At 36.4% G+C, this 25,602-nt stretch overlaps 1 protein-coding gene across 1 annotated transcript in view; it reads left to right on the top strand.

Annotated features, from left to right (window-relative positions):
• Shc4 (SHC adaptor protein 4) overlaps positions 1–22,884 on the top strand; it is a 143,229-nt gene extending 120,345 nt beyond the window's left edge. The window contains exons 11-12 of the mRNA XM_027924891.2: positions 9,905–10,158; positions 19,999–22,884. Of these exons, the coding sequence (XP_027780692.2) occupies positions 9,905–10,158; positions 19,999–20,154 (410 nt within the window). The 3' untranslated portion in view covers positions 20,155–22,884. The remainder of the gene's footprint in view (positions 1–9,904; positions 10,159–19,998) is intronic.
• The last annotated feature ends 2,718 nt before the right edge of the window (positions 22,885–25,602 follow it).

Raw genomic sequence — 25,602 nt, 5'->3', positions numbered from 1 at the left:
CTTGTGCCCCAGCACTTCATCTGAATCTCTAGATGTTAACGACTTCTTTCTGATTACTTTCAGAATGTTAATGCTCATTTTAACTTCTTATTTTAGAAATTTGTCTGTATTAGCACATTATCTCCTTTATTATTTCCCATTTCTCTATAGTAGTCTATTACTACATCACAACAATTAATATAATTATTCCTCTATTGGCAGACATCTCAGTTTTCCCAGTTCTTTGCTAATATAATAATCAGTGCTACAAAAAGCCTTTTATTTGTGCTCTTGAAAAATTGAATTTGTTAGTGAGCCATCTTTTACAGTTCACATTGATTTCTTTAAATGTCACATCCTTCCTTTTTCATTGGAATTACTTGCAATTATTTGATCCATATTTTGTAAGTTAGATTTTTTTCCCTTAGGCTGTATTCTTCCTTTCAGAGGCTTTGCCCATCAGATAGATATGGGCGTGAATTTTCATATCCATCCTGAGTTTTCCTGAAGTTCTGATAATGAACAATATGTTTTTAGTTCCTAAGTGGAGCTCCAAGATGAGAGGATTACATTCTTCTATGATTTGTAACACTTTTGAGGGGAGGGGTGTCTCAATTAAATATTGAGTGTCCTACTTGCTACTTCCTAACCTTCTCTACAATTTATTAAATATCATTTATAAATTATATAAATAACTATATTAGATTATGACTATCATTCTCAAAGTCAACTTTACATAAGAAAAGTAGTAAGATAACAAATGATGCACCATAATATTGAGAATGGTTATATTTAGGGATGGAACTACAAATGACTAATTTCCTATATTTAAAAAATAGTATTTAAAACAACATTTTAAAACATCTGTCATATATTCTGCTTTTGGCAGAATTAGATTTACAGCAAATGTTCAAATGACTTAAATTTCCCAGGACAGTATATCTTGTCCTGGTGCTAGCTTCGGAAACTGTGTTAGGAAAACATTATATCCTCTGGCTGGCCTGAGATCTGTTGCCTCTTTTCAAGATGATATAATGTCTGTTTTTTTTTTTTTTGTTTTGTCCTTGTCCAAAAGCTCTTCACCAAAATCTGAGAATAAACTAAAAAGAGACATCCACTAAGATGAGTGTGCCCCCACACCCTCCCAAGGTATGCTTCACATTCATGCAAACATTGCTCAGTTACACAAACACACACAAATACTCATTAGAACTAATCCAAATTGTGCCTGAAAGCAGGCAGCACTGAGGCCAATCACAAGTATTATTCATCAAATCTAAACACATTTCACCAAGCTTTTTTCTGGCAACAATAGGAAGACTTGATTATTTGTATAGGAGAATTATTTCCAGTCATTAGATTTAGACTAAAGATATTTTTTAAAATGTGAATCCTGCATCTTTTGTTATGCAGAAAGAAATTCTTAAGGAGGGACAAAATTATAACATATTAACAAGAGAACTGGATTATGTCCACAGAGTGCTATTTGTCCTATACCAGTGATTTCATGGTATAGTTATATTTGAGTTATAAAATTCTGTCAAATTAATTTCTCATCTTACATAAGAACATGTAAACACTCCATCATATTAATAAAATGAGAAGTATTCTTTTTTATTGGTTTTTCAAAACATTACAAAACTCTTGACATATCATTTTTCATACATTCGATTCAAGTGGGTTATGAACTCCAATTTTTACACCAAATACAGATTGCAGAATCACATCAATTACACATCAACATTTTTACATAATGCCATATTAGTAACTGTTGTATTCTGCTACCTTTCCTATCCTCTACTATCCCCCTCCCCTCCCCTCCCATCTTCGCTCTCTACCCCATCTGTTGTAATTTAATTCTTTCTCTTTTTTTCCCCTTCCCCCTCAAATTCTCTTATATGTAATTTTGTATATCAATGAGGGTCTCTTTCCATTTCCATGCAATTTCCCTTTTCTCTCCCTTTCCCTCCCACCTCATGTCTCTGTTTAAAGTTGATCTTTTCCTCCTGCTCTTGCTCCCTGCTCTGTTCTTAGTTGTTCTCATTATATCAAAGAAGACATTTGGCATTTGTTTTTTAGGGATTGGCTAGCTTCACTTAGCATAATCTGCTCTAATGCCATCCATTTCCCTGCAAATTCCATGATTTTGTCATTTTTTAGTGCTGCGTAATACTCCATTGTGTATAAATGCCACATTTTTTTTATCCATTCATCTATTGAAGGGCATCTGGGTTGGTTCCACAGTCTAGCTATTGTGAATTGTGCTGCTATGAACATAGATGTGGCAGTATCCCTGTAGTACGCTCTTTTAAGGTCTTCAGGGAATAGTCTGAGAAGGGCAATAGCTGGGTCAAATGGTGGTTCCATTCCCAGCTTTCTCAGGAATCTCCATACTACTTTCCAAATTGGCCACACCAATTTGCAGTCCCACCAGCAATGTACAAGAGTACCCTTTTCCCCACAACCTCTCTAGCCCTTGTTGTTGTTTGCCTTCATAATGGCTGCTAATCTTACTGGAGTGAGATGGTATCTTAGGGTGGTTTTGATTTGCATTTCTCTGACTGCTAGAGATGGTGAGCATTTTTTCATGTACTTGTTGATTGATTGTATGTCCTCCTCTGAGAAGTGTCTGTTCAGGTCCTTGGCCCATTTGTTGATTGGGTTATTTGTTATCTTATTGTTTAATTTTTTGAGTTCTTTGTATACTCTGGATATTAGGGCTCTATCTGAAGTGTGAGGAGTAAAAATTTGTTCCCAGGGTGTAGGCTCCCTATTTACCTCTCTTATTGTTTCTCTTGCTGAGAAAAAACTTTTTAGTTTGAGTAAGTCCCATTTGTTGATTCTAGTTATTAACTCTTGTGCTATGGGTGTCCTATTAAGGAATTTGGAGCCCGATTCCACAATATGTAGATCGGGGCCAACTTTTTCTTCTATCAGGCGCAGAGTCTCTGATTTGATATCAAGCTCTTTGATCCATTTTGAGTTAACTTTTGTGCATGGCGAGAGAAAGGGATTCAGTTTCATTTTGCTGCATATGGATTTCCAGTTTTTCCAGCACCATTTGTTGAAGATGCTATCCTTCCTCCATTGCATGCTTTTAGCCCCTTTATCAAATATAAGAAAGTTGTAATTTTGTGGATTGGTCTCTGTGTCCTCTATTCTGTATCATTGGTCCACCTGCCTGTTTTGGTACCAGTACCATGCTGTTTTTGTTACTATTGCTCTGTAGTACAGTTTGAAATCTGGTATCGCTATACCTCCTGATTCACACTTCCTGCTTAGAATTGCTTTTGTTATTCTGGGTCTTTTGTTTTTCCATATGAATTTCATGATTGCTTTATCTGTTTCTACAAGAAATGCTGTTGGGATTTTGATTGGTATTGCATTAAACCTATAGAGAACTTTGGGTAATATCGCCATTTTGATGATGTTAGTTCTTCCTATCCATGAACAGGGTATATTTTTCCATCTTCTAAGGTCTTCTTCTATTTCTCTCTTTAGGGTTCTGTAGTTTTCATTGTACAAACCTTTCACCTCTTTTGTTAGGTTGATTCCCAAGTATTTTATTTTTTTTTGAGGATATTGTGAATGGGGTGGTTGTCCTCATTTCCATTTCAGAAGATTTGTCACTAATATACAGGAATGCCTTTGATTTATGCGTGTTGATTTTATATCTGCCACTTTGCTAAATTCACTTATTAGCTCTAGTAGTTTCTTTGTAGACCCTTTTGGGTCTGTTATATATATTATCATATCATCCGCATACAGTGATAATTTAAGTTCTTCTTTTCCTATTTTTATGCCTTTAATTTCTTTTGTCTGTCTAATTGCTCTGGCTAGTATTTCGAGGACTAAATTGAATAGAAGTGGTGAGAGAGGGCATCCCTGTCTTGTTCCAGATTTTAGAGGGAATGCCTTCAGATTTTCTCCATTCAGAATAATGCTAGCCTGAGGCTTAGCATATATAGCTTTTACAATGTTGAGGTAAGTTCCTGTTATCCCTAGTTTTTCTAGTGTTTTGAACATAAAGGGATGCTGAACTTTGTCGAATGCCTTTTCTGCATCTATCGAGATGATCATGTGGTTCTTATGGTTAAGTCTATTGATGTGGTGAATAACATTTATTGATTTCCGTGTATTGAACCAGCCTTGCATCCTGGGGATGAATCCTACTTGATTATGGTGCACAATTTTTTTGATATGCTTTTGTTTTCGATTCGCCAGGATTTTATTGAGGATTTTTGCATCTAAGTTCATTAGAGATATTGGTCTGTAGTTTTCTTTCTTTGAAGTGTCTTTGTCTGGTTTCGGGATCAGGGTGATGTTGGCCTCATAGAATGAATTTGGAAGAGCTCCTTCTTTTTCTATTTCTTGAAATAACTTGAAAAGTATTGGTATTAATTCTTCTTTGAAGGTTTTGTAAAACTCTGCTGTATATCCATCCGGTCCAGGGCTTTTCTTGGTTGGTAGTCTTTTGATGGCTTCTTCAATTTCCTCCTTTGTTATTGGTCTGTTTAAATTGTGTGTATCTTCCTGACTCAATCTGGGCAAATCATATGACTTAAGAAATTTATCGATATCTTCACTATCTTCTATTTTATTGGAATATAGGGTTTCAAAATAATTTCTAATTATCTTCTGTATTTCTGTAGTGTCTGTTGTGATATTGCCTTTTTCATCCTGTATGTTAGTAATTTGAGCTCTCTCTCTTTTTCTCTTCATTAGCATGGCTAAGGGTCTATCTTATTTATTTTTTCAAAGAACGAACTTTTTGTTTTATCAGTTTTTTCAATGTTTCAATTTCGTTGATTTCCGCTCTGATTTTAATTATTTCTTGCCTTCTACTACATTTGCTGTTGTTTTGCTCTTCCTTTTCTAGGGTTTTGAGATGAAGTGTGAGTTCATTTATTTGTTGGTTTTTCCTTTTTTTAAGGAATGAACTCCAGGAAATGAATTTCCCTCTTAAAACTGCTTTCATTGCATCCCATAGATTCCGATATATTGTGTCTGTATTTTCATTCATCTCCAAGAATTTTTTGATTTCCTCCTTTATGTCTTCTGTAATTCATTGATCATTCAGTAACATATTGTTCATTTTCCAGGTGATGCAGGATTTTTCCTTCCTTCTTTTATCATTGATTTCCAGTTTCATTCCATTATGATCAGATAAGTTGCATGGTATTATCTCCACACCTTTATATTTACTAATAGTTGTCCTATGGCATAATATATGGTCTATCTTTGAGAAGGATCCATGTGCTGCTGAGAAGAATGTGTATCCACTTGATAATGGTTGATATATTCTATAAATGTTGGTTAAGTCTAGGTTATTGATTGTGTTATTGAGTTCTATAGTTTCTTTATTCAGCTTTTGTCTGGAGGATCTGTCCAATGGAGAGAGCGGTGTGTTGAAGTCACCCATAATTATTGTGTTGTGGTCTATTTGACTCTTGAACTTGAGGAGAGTTTGTTTTATGAACGTTGCAGCACCATTGTTTGGTGCATATATATTGATAATTGTTATGTCTTGTTGGTGGATGGTTCCTTTTAACAGTATATAGTGTCCTTCTTTATCCCTTTTGATGAACTTAGGTTTGAAGTTGATTTTATTCGATATGAGTATGGCCACTCCTGTTTGCTTCTGAGGACCATGTGAGTGGTATAATTTTTCCCAACCTTTCACCTTCAGTCTGTGTATGTCTTTTCCTATCATATGAGTCTCCTGAAGGCAGCATATTGTTGGATTTGTTTTTTTTAATCCAGGTTATTAGCCTATGTCTCTTGACTGGTGAATTTAAGCCATTAACGTTTAAGGTTACTAGTGATATATGGTTTGTACTTCCCGTCATGCTTGTTTATTTATTTATTTTAATATGGCTAGTTTTTCCTTTTTGGTTATTTTTTTTCCTTCCCTTTACTGAGTTACCTCCCACTGTTAGTTTTGGGTGCTGTTTTTCAATTCCTCTTCTTGTAGTGTTTTGCTCAAGATGCCTTGCAGTGCTGGTTTTCTGGCTGCGAATTCTTTTAACTTTTGTTTATCATGAAATATTTTAATTTCATTGTCAAATCTGAAACTTAATTTTGCTGGATACAGTATTCTTGGTTGGAATCCGTTGTTTTTCAGCATTTGAAATACGTTGTTCCAGGATCTTCTCGCTTTCAAAGTCTGTGATGAAAAATCAGTCGTTAACCTAATTGGTTTACCCCTGAATGTAATCTGCCTCCTTTCTCTCGTAGCTTTTAATATTCTCTCCTTGTTCTGTATGTTCGCTATCTTCATAATTATATGTCTTGGAGTTGGTCTATTATGGTTTTGAATGTTTGGGGTCCTGTAGGCTTCCAGGATTTGGCAATCCATTCCATCTTTCATCTCTGGGAAGTTTTCTAGGATTATTTCATTTAATAGGTTGTCCATTCCTTTGGTTTGAACCTCTATACCTTCTTCTATCCCAGTGACTCTCAAGTTTGTTTTTTTATGACATCCCATATCTCTTGGATAGATTGCTCGTGAGATTTAAGCATCCTTTCTGTGTTGACTATATTCTTTTCAAGTTGATAAACTTTGTCTTCATTATCTGATGTTCTGACTTCTACTTGATCTAGTCTATTTGTAATATTCTCGTTAGAGTTTTTAATTTGGTTTATGGTTTCCTGCATTTCTAGGATTACTGTTTGGTTTTTTTAAAAAATCTCTATCTCCTGGTAAAGCTCATTCTTTGCAGTTTGAATTTGTTTGTTTAACTCGTTTTCAGAATATACTTTTGTTGCTTGGACTTGCTGTCTCATGTCTTCTCTAATATTCCGTTCCATCTGAATTAGGTATGCCTTGAGTTCTTTCCCTGTCAATGTTTCTGATGCTTCTAGGTCCTCCTGTAGATTTAAGTTGTCCTGCATTGTTTGTAATCCTTTTTCCCTTTTTTTTTTCATTTTGTTCATGTTACTTTCCAGTTCTATTTGACTGCTGTGTAACTGCTTTCTCCTATAAATTTGTTTTGGTTTTGTATATCTCTGTTGTCTCTCCTTTGTGGTGGGAGATTATGCCTAGAAATGTTGGGCTTTATTGTACTTTAAAGCTGATTCATTCAATTCATAAAAGGCTTCTGGGTTCTGTTTGTTTTGGTTTTTATAGTTCCACTATCTCTCCTTTGTATTAGGAGACAATGTTTAGAGATGTTGGATTTAATTGTGATTTAAGGTAAATTCATTGGTTTCATTAAAGGCCTTCAGATTTTGATGGCATATAGAGAACTGAGGTTTGGACTTAGGATTTTATGTTAAGGTCGGGCAATTTGATGGTATGGAGGTTAGTGTATGTTAGCTTCTTTGGGGGGTCCTGCCGGCAGGACTCCACTCAAATGCAGGTGGATATTAACAAGAGAATAGACAGGAGTACTTGGGGGTAGTTAAGGGCTTAGGCGGACTATAGACCTATTCGTAGTATTCATCTATTTGCATTTATTAAGTTATATGTAGTCTGGGTGTTCATGCTTAAGAGGAAAGATGGGGAAAAGGTAAGGATGCAAACCAAGAAAGAGAGAGGGAGAGAAGAAAGAAAGAGAAAAGTATAGAAAAGAAAAGAAATGATAATAATAATAATAATAATATGCAGTAAAATAAAAATTACAATTGAAGAGAAAAAACATTACAATTGAAGAAGAAAAAAATAATTAACAAACATACAAAAAATTTAAAATTAAAAAATTAAAGTATTAAAAAAATTGAGAAAAGAGAAAAAAAAGGGTGGGGGCACTGTTAGGCTTCTATTTTCTGTGCTTCCCGTAGGTGGTGCTCTGCCTTCTGGGCCAAGATTTTGCCCTCTGGCTGTAGGATACAGTCCGTGTAAGGCCGCTCCCTCCTCCCCCGCTAGTGTCTCTCAAAAACCTGTTAGCTTAGGTTTATTCCTGGCCTCTCGTCCCCTGGCTTCTCCTGTTAGCCCGGCCTTCCCCAGTGTGATGCCTCTCGGCAGTTCAAACTGTACTCTGGGCCTGCAGTTTGCTGGGTGTGGAGGGTGGCTATTGGGAACCGGCACCCTATTGTTTTGATTTTTTCCGCTTTCCCCTCCCCCAGAGCTGGCAAGACAGGTTTCGTTTTAGCCGCTGATGGGAGGGGGAGTTGGAGGTCAGGTGTCTTTACCCTTTTGCCACATCTCTATGCAGGCTCGTTCTGATAATCCCTCCCCCGGAAAGCCTGGGAGAGATTTTATGCAAATTCCCCGCTGTATGGGAGATGGGCTGAGTAACACACACCTGTTTTATTGTTGCAATCTGTCGGAAACTGGTGTTGGTGACGTCAGCTCTCCAAGATGGTGGCCGCTGGCTTCCTTGGTGGACTTTCCCTTGCGGGGGATAGAACTGTACTGCTTCCTTCCCCGTCTCAGACCCCGAACTCAGCCCGGAGCTCAGTGAGGGCACAGCCAGCAGGACTCCACAGAATCCGTAGCGCCGTTTCTCTCTGCTTGCTGGTCGCTTCTCGGCGGTGCCCCGCCGTCTGTAGCCGCGAGGCAGGCCTCGGGGCAGGCGGCGGATCGGTCAGCCTGGATCTCAGGTCGCACAGTTGGCTCGCGTTTGAGACTCAGTAACCGGTCCTCGGTGATGGAAATCCTTCCTCTAGGTTTCGGTGCACCCCAATTTTGCTGGAAATTCATAACAAGATAGCTTTTTGTTGTTCTAACTTGTTTCACCTGTGCAGTGACGCGGTACATGGGGTATGATGCACTCTATTCGCAGCCATCTTATCTCTCCCCCTTGAGAAGTATTCTTTATATTTAAAAATACAGAGTCTGTTTTTTGGGTTTATTTTCTTGGTAAATTTGCCAGAAAACATACAACTATTACCTGAATTCAGATATAGGAATTTATGCTGTTACTTCTGGAGATCCTTTGCATCATTCTGATATCTACTAGAGACCTTTGTGGGCACTATAGAAGTAGAGTTGATAGGCCAGTTTTAAATGGAAAATTTTCATATCCAAAGCTAGGGCCTTAGAGTTAGGTGATTAAAAGCCTGGGCTTTGAAGTCAGGTTTCGAATCCCAGATTTACAACATATTAGCAGTGTGACTCTAAGTTAATTAGCCTTTCTAAAGATTCACTATTTTGCCTGATTTAAAAGCAAACAAGCATAAAGTGTGTTAAGGATTTAGCAGTGTCTATTATGATAAGTGGGAACTAAACAATAATTATTATCACTCTGCGTATCAATAATAACAAGAGCTAGCTGATGTACATTCTCATTCCCAGTGTTCTCAGCTCTGCACAATACTGATTCTGCAGGGCCTTAAGGAGCTGCTTTAAGGCTAATGCCTCATTGATGTTTTGCTTTGTTTTACCTCATCAACTCTGTTTTGTCCAGGCAGATGAATGGTCTAACTAATAGAGAGTTCATTTAATATAAATGTTATAAGGTTTAGCAAAGCTTTGAAGTTTTTGGTCAGAAGAATGTCTAGAAGCACATTAATAATTCATAAATTAGTATAAAAAAGGAAAAAGAAAATGCTAAATGTTAAACAGTGGGCACAATTCAAAGTTTCTGTTGCTATTTTAAAAGAATTGAGAAACATTTTGGAAGTTATGTGTAGTCCAGGTATAGCGTAAGCCTCTTTCTTTTTAACACACAGCCCTTGGGACACAAAGAGCCTCTCTCTACAGTTATAAAAGCAGTTCTCATGGGTTGGTTCTGTTTCTCATCTGAAAGGAAAACTCCTGTACCTGGGAAAGCCTTTTCTGGTAATAGAAGCCAAAGGCAATGTTTGGATCTACCATTAAATTAGAGCCTAATGGGAGTTTTGGAAAAGAAAAAAACACCTCATTTGTTCCAGAAACAGTGTTAAACACTGCCTGGCTCATAGTAGGACATCAAGTTATGTTTGCTGAGTAGTTGGATGAGGAGATAACTTAGAGATGTCTCTCTATGTGTTCTGACTTCAGAGGCACCAGAAACTGTTCAGCCGGGTGCCACAGCCCAGCCTGCCAGCTCACATTCTTTGCCACACATCAAGCAGCAGCTGTGGAATGAAGACTGCTACCATGGCAAGCTGAGCAGGAAGGCAGCTGAGAGCCTTTTGGTAAAGGATGGGGACTTTTTGGTTCGGGAGAGTGTGACATCCCCTGGGCAGTATGTACTGAGTGGACTACAGGGAGGCCAGGCAAAACATCTTCTCCTGGTGGATCCTGAAGGCAAGGTATCATTGATTTTTCATTACACATTTCACAGAATATTGTCTATTAAGGTTACTCTGAATGGTATCCAAAACTTGAGATTAAATAGTGTTTATGTTTAAGCATTTACTTTTTTTTGAACCTTCCATCTGGAGCAAGAGGTGCTAAGTAGAGACTAGTGGAAGAATTAGAGTGGGAGGCCAGGCTGGAACATTAAGTTAAGGATAATCTCTCTCTGTCCTTCTCATTCAATCCAATGAACAGCTACTACATGAAAGTACAAGGATTCAGCTGTGCTCCTATTGACTCTTGTTCAGTGTCACATAAGTAGTTCTTGCTCTCAGGAGGCTTATAATTTCATAAAATAGTGTTTAAATAATCATAACATAAAGCCAAATGAGATAAGGATGGTTCAACCAAAACATTATAATGTTTCTCAGTACAGAGAGATCATTGTGGTTGAGACAAACTGGGAAAACTTCTTATAGGATATGACATGTTAGGTAAACTATGAAAGAGTGAAGAATTTAAAAAGGGCATTTGGAGTACAGTGAAGGAGTGATAGGAACAGATGGAGTAATAGAATGGTATTAAGCCAATAGAAGATGTATGGGTGGAGCAGAGAATAACCTGTAGACATCTGGAAACGTTCTTTGGAGATGATGTATAGGGTGGAAATGCCTAATTTTCTAGACATTGGGGAGGAATTAGCAGTTTTAGAAGAAGGGAATGAGGCATGAAGAGGTGACATCAACCACAATAACAGCAGTAGTCCCAGTCCTCATTCTCCAACAGAAACACTGATTTGAAAATTCTGTATGGACCAAAATACTTTTATGAGAATCTTGGAATCCAGTTAATAAGTTAAAGTTGTCAAGGTGAGCATAAAACTGGGAATTATCAAGTTGAAATTGCTAAAAAGAGCAATTCCACTTTACCTATGGCAGTTCTCTCAAGCCAGCATAGCTTGGTATCAGGAGAGAATGCTCTGGATCATGACTTCTCCCTTCAAGGGTGAAAGAGAATGCATGGGATGGGAAGCGTGCATCCCATCCATTGCTCCAACTTTTCAGAGGACTGCCTGAGGGACTGGTTTCTGTCTTGCTCATATGGAGCACCTATGGACTTGGCATAATGGGATGCATCAGAGCTGATGAGAACAAAGAGCACAAAGTAGCTTGCTGCAGGTATTCTTTGCACAACCAGGAGACAGTGTACAACATGAGACTTCTCCTTCAGGAAGGGGTAGAACAAAATTTACATCCAGCATTCTGACTCTTTGGAGGGGCTCCTAATGGCCTGGTATCTCTCTTGCCTGACTTGGGTTGCTGATGGGAAGTCAGGATAGCTTGGAAGTCCATTGGCTACTGAGAGCAATAGTGAGAGACTTGCTGCTATAGAACAAAGGAGTTTGCAGTGCCATAAAAAGATACCAGAAAGAGGAAGAGAGTTCTAAAAACTTGGCCTCTGTAATTGAGAAATTGAGTACACAGGCCCAGAGAAGTTTCATCTCCCCTCCATAAAAGGTTTTAGAGGCACCCAGAATCTCTAGCTGGTCTGATTGGTGAGTATATTCCCATATGTGAAGATAGTCTGTAAGGATTGATAGACGTAGCTGTTTTTCATGTGTGTGAATCCCAACACAAAGTTATGAGACACAAGAAGAGGCAGGGAAACATTGTCCTAACAAAGGAACAAGGTACATCTGCAGAAGCTGATCCTAAAGAAATAAAAGTATGCTTGCCTAGCATGTGTGAAGCCTTAGATTTGGTCCTCAATGCTGTAACAACAAACCTTGCTGATTATTTGAAGCTGGGGACGTAGCTTAGTGGTGGAGTGCATGCCTAGCATGTGCAAGGCTCTGGATTCAATCCCCAGCATGCACACTCACACATCCACACACCCAAACACCCACAATTAATTAATTAATTTAAAAAGGGAAATAGAGTTATCTGAATTACCTGACAAAGTAAAAGAGGTACCTGAATTCAAAGTAACCATCATAAAAGATGCTGTATGAGCTTAGGAACACAAACCATGAACAAAATGAAAAGCCAGCAAAGAGAAACAAAATATAAAAAGGAATCAAATAGAATTTTTGTAGCTAAAGAATATAACTGAACTAAAAACAACAAGTTTCCTCAAACAGAAGTAAGAATTAGTGAATAAGTGATCTTGAAGGTAAGTCATTTAATATTGTCCAGACCCAGGTACAAAAAGAAAAAAAAAGATAAAGATGCATAAAGGACTATAGGACACCATCAGATGGACAGGAATCCAAAAAGTCAAACACAGAAAGGGAATAGAAAGCTTATTTTAAAAAATAATGACTGAAAGTGTCCCAAACTTGGGGAAGAAAATAGACATCGGACTCAATAAGCTCAAAAGACTTCAACTATGAGAAATTCAAAGAAGTATACACCAAGACATAGTATAACCAAATCATCAAAACAGAGAGTTCAAAAGCAGCAGGAGAAATGTTCATCATGTACAAAAGAACTCACTTAAGATTATCAATGGATTGCTCATATTTTCCACAAAACAATGAGTGGATTTGGTATATTTAATATTCTGAAAGAAAAAAATTTTACCATTCAAAACTACTACATCTGGCAAAAAAATGACAGATGAGATAACCAAAATCTGAAGGTGTTCATTATCACTATCCATCCCTTACAAGAAATGCTAAATGGAATTGTTTATGATGAACCAAGCAACATGAAAATTTAAAGGTCACTGGTAAAGGTAAATATTATAGACAAAGAATACTGTTACACTGTAATGGTGGTGTATAAATAGCTTTTAATTCTGGTATAGAAAATAAGACAAAACTATAAACAATAACTATAAAAATATATTAATGGATATATGGTATGAAAAGATGTAATTTGTGAAAGCAATAACAGTATGCATGTATAGAATTTAAAATGTACAGTATTTATATGCTGTTGAAGTTGCTACTAATAGCTTAAAATAGATTATTATCATTTAAGATGTTTTTTGTAAGCCCTATGGTAACTACAAATAACATACATAAAGAAGATACACTAAAGAAATTGACAGCTATTGGTACATGCCTGTAATTCCAGTCGCTCAGGAGGCTGAAGCAGGAGGATCACAAGTTCAAAGTCAGCCTCAGCAACTTAGTGAGGCACTAAGCAACTTAGTGAGACCCTGTATCAAAATAAAAAATGGGCTGGGGATGTGCATTAGTGGTTAAGTGCCCTGGGTTCAATCCCTGGTACAAAAAAAAAGACAAAGAAGTCAAAACATGTCACCACACAAAAAAATCAGTGAAATATAAAGCAAGACAGCAAAAGGTAGGACAAAAAAGACAGAAAACAGTTAATAAAATGGAGAGTTTTTTCCTATTAATAATTACTTTAAATGTAAATAAATTAAAATTCACACTCAAAAGACTAAGTGGCTGAATAGATTTTTTTAAAAAGTTGCAAAGATATGTTATCCACAAGTGGCTCACTTTAGATTTTTTTTGGTGTGTGTTGGGGGGAGGTACTAGGGATTGAACCCAGGGACATTTGACCACTGAGCTGCATCCCCAGGCCTATTTATTTTTAATATTTATATTTTAGTTGTAGTTGGACATGATACCTTTATTTTATTTATTTTTCTGTGGTGCTGAGGATTGAACCCAGGGCCTAGTCCATGCTAGGGCTACACTCTACTGCTGAGCCACAACCCCAGCCCTCCCCAAGCCTGTTTTGTATTTTATTTAGAGACAGGGTCTCACTGAGTTGCCTAGTGCCTCAATTTTGCTGAGGCTGGCTTTGAACTCTCCATCCTCCTGTCACTGGGATTATAGGTGTGTGCCACTGCATGTGGCTCACTATAGATTTAAAGACATATGTAGCTGAGATTAAAAGGATAGAAAAAGATTTACCATGCAAATGATAATCAAAAGAGAGCAGGAGTGGCTGAGTTTATATCAGACATAAATAGACTTTGTCAAAAACTGCTAAAAGTGTCAAAGAAGGACATTATCTATATTTTTGTGCCACTTTTCCCCTCTTTCTGTCTTGCTTTGTGTATCTCTGTCTTTCTTTCTTTTATTTTTTTGAGGTAACATCTTTGATTCCTTTCATTTTCTTTGTGTATTTTCTATAGGGATTTTATTTGTAGTTACAATGGAGCTTACATAAACAATTTATAGTCATAATAGTTTATTTTGAACTGATAATTCATTAGATTGTTAATTATAAGTGTATATAAATCCAAGAGCAGAGTACAAATATGTGAAGCAAACACTGGCAGAACTGAAGGGAGAAATAGAAAGCAGAACAGTGTTATTAGGGGATTTCATTACCTACTTTTCAATAATGAAAAGAATATCAGAAAGAAGACCAATGAAGAACAGAACTTGAAGACACTATAGACTAAATGGATCTAATAGATGTATACAGCAGCAGAATACACATTTTACTTAAGTATATACATAGTAAATTCACCAGGATAGGTCACATGCTAGGACACAAAACAAGTTTTTAAGAAATTAAAGATTGAAATAATACCAAATATCAATGGAAGAGACTAGAAATTGTAAAAGGAAAACAGTTATTTTTATAAATATGTAGAAATTAAACAACATACTCTTGAGCAAGCAGTGGGTTAAATAAAAAATTTAAAGGAAATTAGAAAATATCTTGACAAATGAAAATGAAAAATACTGTATTAAACTCACAGAATGCAGCAAAATCCTTACAGAGAGGGAAGTTTATAGTGACAAATGCCTACATTGAAAAGAAGAAAGATCTCAAATGATCTAAATTTCAACCCCAAAGAATTAGAAAAGTAAGACAAACTAAGCTCAATTTTTATAAAAAGAAAGAAAGAAAGAACTAAGATTAGAGTATGTATTGGTTAGCTTTGTATTAATCCAAGGGAATACCTAAGGCAGCTGATTTTATAAAGAAAAAGTTTTGTTTAGTTCATAGTTTGGAGACTGAAAATCCAAAAGGCACAGTGTAGGTTCGATGGTCATCCCTGGGTCACATCACTTCATAACACAGATGCAATGGTGGCTGCATGTGCAGGAGAAGTAAGTTATTACATTTTGAACCAGGCATAGAGAGGAGGCTGGGAGCCAACTCAGGCTCTCATTATAATCCTCTTGAGAACTGCCAAGGAGTTCTACAAGAACTACTTTTTGAGGGCACACTTCTAATGACTTAAGGAACTATCCTTAGTCTTTACCTTACAAAGGTTCCACAGCACTTCCTAGTAATGCCTCTGTGAGGACCAAACCTTTAGTCATAATGAACCTTTGAGAGTCACTCAGACTATAGACAAACCAGAGCAGAGCATAAACAAATGAAAAAACAATAGAAAGCAATAGAGAAAAATCAGTGACACTAAGAATTGTTTTTTGAAAACATAAAGAAAATTGAGAAATCTTTAGCCAAGATAACTAAGAAAAATAAGACAAGTAAAATAAGAAATGAGGATACTACATAATTAAAAGAATTATAAGATACTACTATGTATAATTATCTGCCAGGAAATGGATAAATTCCTAAAAATCTAAACCTACCAAAACTGGATCATGAGGAAATAAAAAATCTGAATATACCTGAAACTGGTAAGGAGATTGAATCAGTAATCAAAAATCTCCCAATAAAGAAAAGCTCAGGACTAGTTTTTTTTTTTAGATTCAATGAAATCCCAATGACTTTTTCAAATAGACATAGGAAAAATACTCCTAAAATTTATATGGAACCACAGAGAACCCTGAGTAGCCAGAACAGTCTTGAGAAAGACAATGCTGGAGGCCTTATATGCCTGATTTCAAAACATATTACAAAGCTGTATTAATCAAAATAATATGGTTCTAACACCTAGATTAATAGATTGATAAAGAGAGTTCAGGATTGAGCCCATTTATATGGTCAAATGACCTTCAACAAGGGTGCCAAAACTACATCATGGGAGAAGGATAGTGTCTTCAACAAATGAGGCTGGGAAAATTGAATATTCACATGGAAAGAAAGAAAGAGAGAGAGAAGGAGGGGGAGAGAGAAAAAAAAGAGAGGAAGGAAGGAATGAAGGAGTGAGGGAGGGAAGGAAGGTAGAAAGGAAGGAAGGATGGATAGACAAAAATCAACTCAAAATAGGATTAAATGGGGGCTGGGGTTGTGGCTCTGTGGTAGAACTGTGAAGAACTGGGTTTGATTCTCGAATTGTGAAGAACTGGGTTTGATTCTCAGCATGACATAAAAATAAATAAATAAGATAAAGGTATTATGTCCATATACAACTAAAAATTTTTTTTTAAAAAAAATAGGACTTAAATGTAGAATTTTAAATGAAAAAATTTCTAGGAGAACATAGAGGAAAAGCTTCTTAACATTGGTGTTGGCAGTGATTTCTTAGGTAAGATTCCCAAAGCACAGGCAGAAAGAAAGAAAGAAAAAGAGAGAGAGAGAAAGAAAGAACAGAAGTGGGACTCTATTAAACTAAAATGCTTTTGAATAGCAAAGGAAACAACAGAATAAAAAGGCAACCTTTAGGATGAAATAAACTATTTGCAAAGCATATGTCTGGTAAGAGATTGATATTTAAAATATATAAGGCAATCCTTCAACTCAACAAGAAAAACAAAAAAATATAAAAAGACAACATGATGAAAAAAAGGACAATAAGACTTGAATAGACATGTCTCCAGAGAAGATAAGCAAATGACCAGTGGGCATACGAAAAGTTGCTTAACATTGCTAATCACCAGGGAAAAGCAAATCAAAACCATAGTAAGATATCACCTTAGACCTGTTAAGATGTCCAATACTAAAACAGAGAGAGAGAAAATAACAGCTGCTTGCACAGATGTGGCAAAATTGAAGCCCTGTATACTATTGGCAGGAATGTAAAACTATATAGCTGCTATGGAAAACAGTTTGAAGGTTCCTCAAAAATAAAAAATATAACTACCTTATAATGAGTTTACTTCTCGGTAGTTATCCAAAAGAATTGAAATTAGGGTCTTGAAGTGTTACCTGCATTCTCATGTTAATTACAGCATTATTTACAATAGCCAAGAGGTGGAAACAAAAGAAGGGTTCATTAACAAATGAATGAATAAAGAAAATATGAAATACCTACAGTAGAATACTATTCAGCCATAAAAGAAGGAATCCTGTCATGTTACCATATGCTCAAGGATCTTGAGAGCATTATGCTAAGTAAAATAAACCAGTTCCAGAAAAACAAATATTACACCATTCCACTTTTATGACATATCTGAAGTAGTCAGACTCAGAAACAGAAAATAAAATGGTGTTTGCCAGTCCCTGGGGAGAGGGAGAAATGAGAAGTTGCTGTTTTATGGGTATACAATCTCAAGTCATCCTAGAGAAAGTTCTAGAGACCTGCTGTACAACAGTGTGCTTCTAGTTAACAATACATTTTAAAGTGTACTATATATTTGAATCTCTTGAGAGAGTAGATCTCATGTGTTTCTTTTTTATCACAATTTCTTAAAAAGCCTACGTGGGTGGGATTGTAACTGTAAATGTCTTCAGGGTCCAACCAATACTATAAGTGAGTAAAAGTGGGAAGATGATGGAGTGAGCATAGGGTGCAGTGGGTCTGCTGAACTATAAAACACCCAGTCACCATTCAATTCCAAACAGTTGCTGCCTAGTAGGGCAAGATTTGATTTTTCCAAATAAGCCACAAAACCAGAGTTTTATATAAACTCTTCCCATTTTCAGTTCAAAATACCTAGAACTCTCCTACTTAAAAATGCTCCCTAACCTAATCCCCAGCAAACTATAACATCTGGTGTTTTTGGCCAGAGAATGGAACCTTTACAATCTCCATACTAGGAGGATTAATTTGATATTTATATGTTGGATCCATTATAGCGAAGGGTAAGACCAGGGAAAGAGAAAAGTAATTAGGAGCTTCTAGGTAAGAAGCAGTGAAAGGCTGAACCAAGAATGGAAGCAGGAAAAATACAGAGGGGAAGCAGAATGATTTTGAATTAACACTACTGGTGGGGCTGTAAAATGGTGTAGCCAATATGGAAAGCAGTATGGAGATTTCTTGGAAAAATGGGAATGGAACCACAATTTGACCCAGCTATCCCTCTCCTTGGTCTATGCTCAAAGGACTAAAAAACAGCATTCTGCAGGGACACAGCCAATCAATGTTTATAGCAGTACAATTCACAATAGTTAAACTGTGGAACCAACCTAGATGCCCTTCAATAGATGAATGGATAAAAAAAAAAGTGGCATATATGCACAATGGAATATTATTCAACAATAAAAGAGAATAAAATCATGGCATTTGCAGGTAAATGGATGGAGTTTAGAGAAGATAATGCTAAGTAAAGTTAGCCAATCCCAAAAAACCAAATGCCTAATGTTTTCTCTGGTATAAGGAAGCCGATTCATAGTGGGGTGCGGGGGGGAGCATGGGAGAAACAGAGGAACTCTAGATAGGGCAGAAGGATGGGAGGGGAAGGGAAGGGGTATGGGGTTAGAAATGATGGTGGAATGTGATGGACATTACTATCCAAAGTACATGTATAAAGACACACACACACACACACACACACACACACACACACAAAAGAACATAGCATGGCAGGATTGGTTAGCTGAATTGGTGTGAGGTGGGGATGAGAAGGAAGAGATAAAAACTTCTACAAGGTTTGGAGCCATTTGAGAGTTAGTTGAAGTCATTGTGCCCTTTTCCTCCAAATCCTTGAAAGTGTATGTATTAAAACTAGGGATATTATCTTTTGTAGCTATTGTAAAATAATAATCAAAATAGGAAATTTAATATGACTATAATACCATTATCTAATTTATAGTTCCTATTATTTGAATTCTGTCCATTAATAAGTATATGTATATTTAATATGCCAAAACCCAATACCTTGGCAGAACTCAAAAGAATCCCTTGTAGGAAAACTAGTAGAATTACATAACAAGGTACTCCCTGATTATACACCATCCTCCCCTGGATGATTCTTCATCTACCTTCTGAACAGGAGCAGATGTATGCTAAACTGCCAAGCTAATAGCAATGATGAATAGTATTGTATGTCTTCTGTCCTTGCATAGATTGAGGATGCAATAATACTAGGAAGGAAATTCCACAGAGGAAGGCCTGGCATAGGAAAATAGAGTTCCTTTGGCATGCAGACAGTAAGTTCTGTGCAGAAAATATTTATGAATCAGCTACTTTATGAAGTCTGCTGGAAGGAGACATGAATGCCTATTAAAAAAGGTCTGAGGAGGTTTCTTGGAGGAGACAGAATTTGTGTTCAGCCTCCAAGGAGAGGTCAGACTTCTCTTCCTGTAGAGACAAGGTAATATGAAAACACACAGCTTAATGGAAGATAAATTTAATCCTGGGATTTACTCTTGAATATAAATCAGTTAAATATTTATAGTATTGGCAACAGGATAGAGTATATGAAATAATAACAACACAAAGAGACTGGTTGCAAATTTGAATTGAGTGACAAGTGCTTACCATTTCTTCACTGTAGTATGGTTTCTGTAAAAAGGTAATGAGGCATGAGAAAGTTATTTATTAGGGAAAATAGAGTTGAAAAGTGATTTTTATACTTTCTTCAGCAAAATTACTACTTTAGGGATAGGTCTGGAAAACACACATTATTGTCATTATTCTCTCACCCTCTCTACCAAAAAAATAAAAGATGATTTAAAAGATGGTAATCAGAAGTACTGTTCTTCATATTCAAAATTCAAATTGGTTCCCTTCTTACTGAAACTACACAGTTTATTTGCTTTCCTTTCCCCACCCCAACTATCTATATCTTTCAGAAGAAGTACTCTTATTTAACCTAAATATATTTATACTTGCTCTTTAAGGTGAGGACCAAGGATCATGTGTTTGATAATGTCGGCCACCTTATCAGATACCATATGGATAATAGTTTGCCAATCATCTCTTCTGGAAGTGAAGTAAGCCTTAAACAACCAGTGAGGAAAGATAGTAATCCGGGACTTTCGCATTCCAAGAAATGACAACACTGAAACATCATCACAATGGTATTTCAAGAAACTCCATTTTTTGTTAGTCCACATTAAAAATTCAAACTTTGTTCCTAAAAAAAAAAAAAGCACAAACTGTGAAGTGCATATTTCCAAGAACATCATGGACAAAGTCTTTTATAAAACAAAAAACTAACAGTATATCTTCAGAAAATGAAAATCAGAGAAGAGGAAGAGGATTGCTTCATTTATAAAGAAATTATACATATGCACGGATGTCACTTTTTAAGGTCATATTGCATTGACAACAAGCTAAAAGCACAATTAAAATATCACATGCTAAAGACAACTTGAACTGCTGGGATAGTGTATGTGCCTTTTAACTTGATAATTTGGGGAAGTTTTCATATGGGGCAGATAGTCCATTTCATATGGACTGATAGTTCTGGGTGTTTTCATGTTCTATAACTACAGAACCATTTGCCAAAAATGTTTTTTCTTGCTAAAAAAAGAAGCAATTTGCTTGATAGTTACTGACTTTATTTCATTTTTCTGCTTAGTAGCATCTTTCATGGCAATGTTAAAATAAATATGGCATTGAATTCAAACTGTGTCTATGCCAATGGAGTCAAATCAAAAGCCCCTGAAACTGTTAGTCTTTTTCATTTGTCTGTCCCACTTGCTGTTTAAAAGGTTGTAAAGGATCTAAATTCTTTGGCCTAATATTTCTCAATCTTTGCTATTTGGACTGTTTTTATACATTATGCCACAAACTTAAGAGGCCAAATCTGTCAGTCATTTTTTTTATTTTATCATTATTCTCTCACCCTCCTTGCCAAAAAAATAAAATGTGATTTAAAAGATGGTAACCAGAACTACTGTTCTTCATATTCAATATTCAAATTGGTTCCCTTCTTTTTGAAACTACAGAATTTGAAAATATAGGGAAATTATCTTTTGACTTACTGCCACTGAATCATAGTTTTGTACCTACATATGTCCTAGCACCTTTTCTAGATATGGTTAGACAAAATGCAGAAGGGTAAAAACATTGAATGAAATAGTAGATCAACTGGTAAACTGATAATGTAATTAAGCATTATATAGGGATAAGTATTAGGCTGTGACCTTGAGTAAGTTGCTAAACTCATCTGAATTCCAATTTTCTTGTTTATAAAATGAGGGAATTTGACTAGGAGAGTCTAGTCCTACCATAGTATGAGTCTATAAAAGGCAAGTCTTTCCTTTGTTAAAGGTCAATATTGATAAACAGTCTGTATGGTCAAGGTTAAAAATTCAGAGTTTTTTTTCCCTTTAGTCTGTGTCTATATTCAGGATAAATGGCTAACTGAGATTAACATTCACATAGTTCAGACCCCACGCCTTTTAGTGTAAGACAGTGAAAGTTTAGAATAATATAGGCAACGTAGTACAAATGGATTTAGTTTGCTTTCATTAGCAAAAATGTACTGCAGTTCTTTACTTGCCTTTGCATATATAGATATGGCAGTGTGTGTGTTTAATCCTGAATTATCTCAATAATTGCCTTAACTCTGTTTCATTTTGGCTAAGTAGATATAACCTAATATTTGTGATTGTGATACATTTGGTAAATTTTCAATATGGGAGACTTTTTTAAATAGAAATCATCAGAAACCAAACATAATGAACTCTAGTATTGTTATGGAAAGACTTATGATTTTATTTCTGTTGCCATTGATTTCTTAGGTAGGTTCATTTCTTTTTCTACAACTAGGAAATAATGTATCTTTCATTAATTTTCTGTACATCTTAGTTCTTGATCACTTTTCCTTATAAAGGGCATCAGTATGGCTACAGATAACAGAAATTTATGGGTAATCTAACCACCTTTATCAGAGACAGGGCAGGGCTGTAGTTGGACTCAATCTTCTGAGTAGAATGTTGACTGGGAAGCAAGAAGTTCCTGATACAAATGAACACAGATAGCAGTAATCGTGTGAGCAGTACATGTGGGTAAGCAGTATTTGACTATAATGGCATAGCAATTAGGCAAGCAATACTGTATTTATAAATACCACAGGCATAGTAAAAGAAACACAATAAATGTCTGCATGCTATTTTAATCTCACGTTCTTCATCCATTTTATAGTGAAAACCTATTATAAATATCTGTAAATGATTTTTTTAAAAAAATAAATGACTATTGCTTTGTGACAACTGACAATATATGCCTGGTGTTTGGGAATTGGAAAATTTTACCATTTGTAGGATGTATCAGGGTCCTGCTACAAAGCAGATGGCTCAGATTGGGTAATTTGAGATGTGGGCAGAATACAGGGAAACCACAAGGGAAAATTCAGTGCTCTGGGGCCCAGTGGAAAGGAAAAGAGAGGAAGCAGTTACAGAATCCAGAGAATTGTGTGCAAGGGCTGCCTTTGTGAGCTATGGTCTATCCTGGAGGAATGTAACCAGCCCTGATATCTCAACAGAGAGAAGGTGAGGGGCATTTTTAACCTATTTTCCCCCCTCTCTGAATTCCAGATAAGATCCTCCCCTGGTCTAAGTAAATTGAAGACAGAACAAGACTTGATGTAGTCCTCCTGAAGGACTTGAAAGTTAGCCTCCTCAGGCACAGAGGAGGATGCAAAAGAGTAGAGAGAAAATCTGAAAGGGTAAATGGAGCATATCCAGCACAGACTTGGGAAATAGTCAAACTTCTCAAAACATCAGAGAAAGTTTCAATTTGTCATTAAGGCAAAGCTAATTTGCACAGAAATATGTATAAATATTTGGGTAACTATATATGAATCACGGCAAAATGTCAGCTTTTTACTATTAATAAAAACTGAATAAGCTGTATTTTGAGTGTTGGTTATTTTGCTTAAGAACAACTTCACATACATTTAAGTCTTAACATATATACTTTTGATCCTTGACTTCCCTGTTTCTTGAAAACCCCTCTGCTAATTTTGCCATTTTCTTACTTGTAATTATATAAGGAAAAACAATGTATCTGACTCTGCTACTTTTTATGATTGGAATTATAGATCTACATAGATTACAACATGAGATAATTTCTTACTATGTTGAACACATATGTGAAACATACCATTCTATATCTATGGAAAATATTTAAATACACACATATTAGTATTAGAAATGAATTGGTACTTTTATCTTTTTGAGATTCTTATATATAAGATGGGATTTTTCCTTTATTTATATGCTTGCTCCTCCTTGCTCCAGTTTTAGGTAATTTTATTGTCTTACTAATGGGTCAAATAATCTTATTAGTGCGGGAATAAAAGAGAGTTTTGCCTATGGACCTTACAAAGAAAGAGCAATAAGGGAATGCTACACACAATTTTCACATGTAAATTTGATAACTAAGAAGAAACAGACCGATTTCTTTCAAAAGTACAAGCTATCACAATTCACCCAAGAGGAAATTGATGTTTGAATAGCAACATAACTATTAAGAAAAATTGAATTAATGATTAAAAACCAACCTGTGATGGTACTCAAATATCAACTTGATTGAATTGAGATATCCTTAGGAAATACCTATAGTTAAGAGATTTCGGGTGTGTCTATGAAGATGTTTCCAGAGTCATGTAGGCATAGCATGGCACTGGGATAGAAAAATAAAGAGGATACCCTCCTTGTTTGTTGGTATCACTGTTCAATACTCTGGGTTACCACATGGAACAAAAAGTGGAAAAAGGAAATAAGTGTGGGTACAAGCTCAATTTTTATTGAGTGGGTGCATCTATTGCTGCTGCCATGGCCCAGGAACACTGGACTCCAGCTCCTTTACTCTTCCAACATGAACTCTCACCAGCAATCCTCCAGGGAGCTTCTAGGCTTTCAATCTCCAGTTGGGGCTACATGATTGTTCCCTCTTAATCAGAGGCTCCAGCTTCTTGGACTGAGCAGCTATTAGTTCCTCTGGGTCTCCAGTATGCAGATGTGGAACTATCCAATTTTTGATCATGTAGATCCCCTTTTATAATCATTTGTGTGGGTACACACACACACACACACACACACACACACTCCCCCCACCCTCTGTTGGTTTCTGTTCTTCTAGAAAACCATAAGACTATCCCCAAAAGAAATTTTAGATAATTTTAATAGAGAACTCAATCATTTAAAGAATAGTTAACATCAGTGCTATGCATTCACTTCTTGAACATTAAAGAGAACATTGAACTTATATATAGGGCTTTTCCTTCATTGATAAGCTTGCTTCTCCTTGCTCCAGTTTAGGTAATTTTATTGTCTTACTAATGGGTCAAATAACCTTATTAATGTGGGAATGCAAGAGAGTTTTGCCTACAGACCCTACAAAGGAGGGCCAAATAAGGGAGTGCTACACACAATTCTCACATGTAAATTTGATAACTAAGAAGAAACAGACCAATTTCTCTCAAAAGAACAAACTCAATCATTTAAAGAAGAGTTAACATCATTTTTTGAAGCAAATATTACTCTGACATTAAAACCAGACTAAGTGAAAAAAAGAAAAATATCAATATCCTTGTGAATATAGATGCAAAAATCCTTTAATGTTAGCACATAGTATTTCAATATATAAGAATAATCATATAGTGAGATTCATTCCAGGGATGCAAGGCTAGTTCAGTGTTTGAAAAGTGATGACTATGAGCTACCACATTAACAATCCCAAGAAGAAAAATCACCCAGATCCATCCGCACTGCCCTGTGCGAGTCCCAGGCTCACAGTAGGCCTGGTCCACCTCTCCCCCAGTTGGGCAGACACCTTCCAGAGCCTAGCCTCTGGCGCACTACCTCGGAGGTCAAGCCCAGCAGCCTAGATCCGCCCACACCAGCCTGTGTAGGTCCCAGGCTCACAGCAGGCCCAGTCTACCCCTCTCCAGGCAGAGCAGACACCTACCAGAACCTAGCCTCTGGTGAAGAACAACCCCTCCAACCAGCAGACTGGGAGGTCAGCTAGGTGACCCAGAACCACCCACCCTGGCCTGTGCAGGACCCAGATCCAGGATGTAGTAGCATTCATTTTGGGACACCAGCAGGGTCTGGAAGCCCAACATCAAGGTGAGGTACAGACAATCTGCATGGGTACTACAAGAATATAGGGAAGAAACTGTAATATCTCAGATCCACACTGCAAGAAAGGAAGACACACAGACAACATGAAAAAAACAAGGGAGGAAAGTACCCCAAACAAACCAGGACACTATAATAACAGAACCCATTTTCAACCCAACAGTGAAGTTGATGAAATGTCAGAGAAGGAGTTCAGAAGGTTCATAATTAAAATGATCTGTGAATTAAAGAATGACCTAAATGAGCAAATATAGGAAAAAATTGATCACTCCAACAATGAGATAAGAGAGCAAATACAGGTAGCAAAAGATTACTTCAAGAAAGAGAGACTCTGAAAAAAAAAACAGTAAGAAATCCTTGAAATGAAGGATACAATAAATCAAATAAAAAAACTCAATAGAAAGCATA

Source organism: Marmota flaviventris, chromosome 2, assembly GCF_047511675.1.
Source record: "Marmota flaviventris isolate mMarFla1 chromosome 2, mMarFla1.hap1, whole genome shotgun sequence".
NCBI lineage: Eukaryota > Metazoa > Chordata > Mammalia > Rodentia > Sciuridae > Marmota > Marmota flaviventris.
Note: the sequence above shows the minus strand (reverse complement) of the source record. Positions and strands in the feature narration are given on the sequence as shown.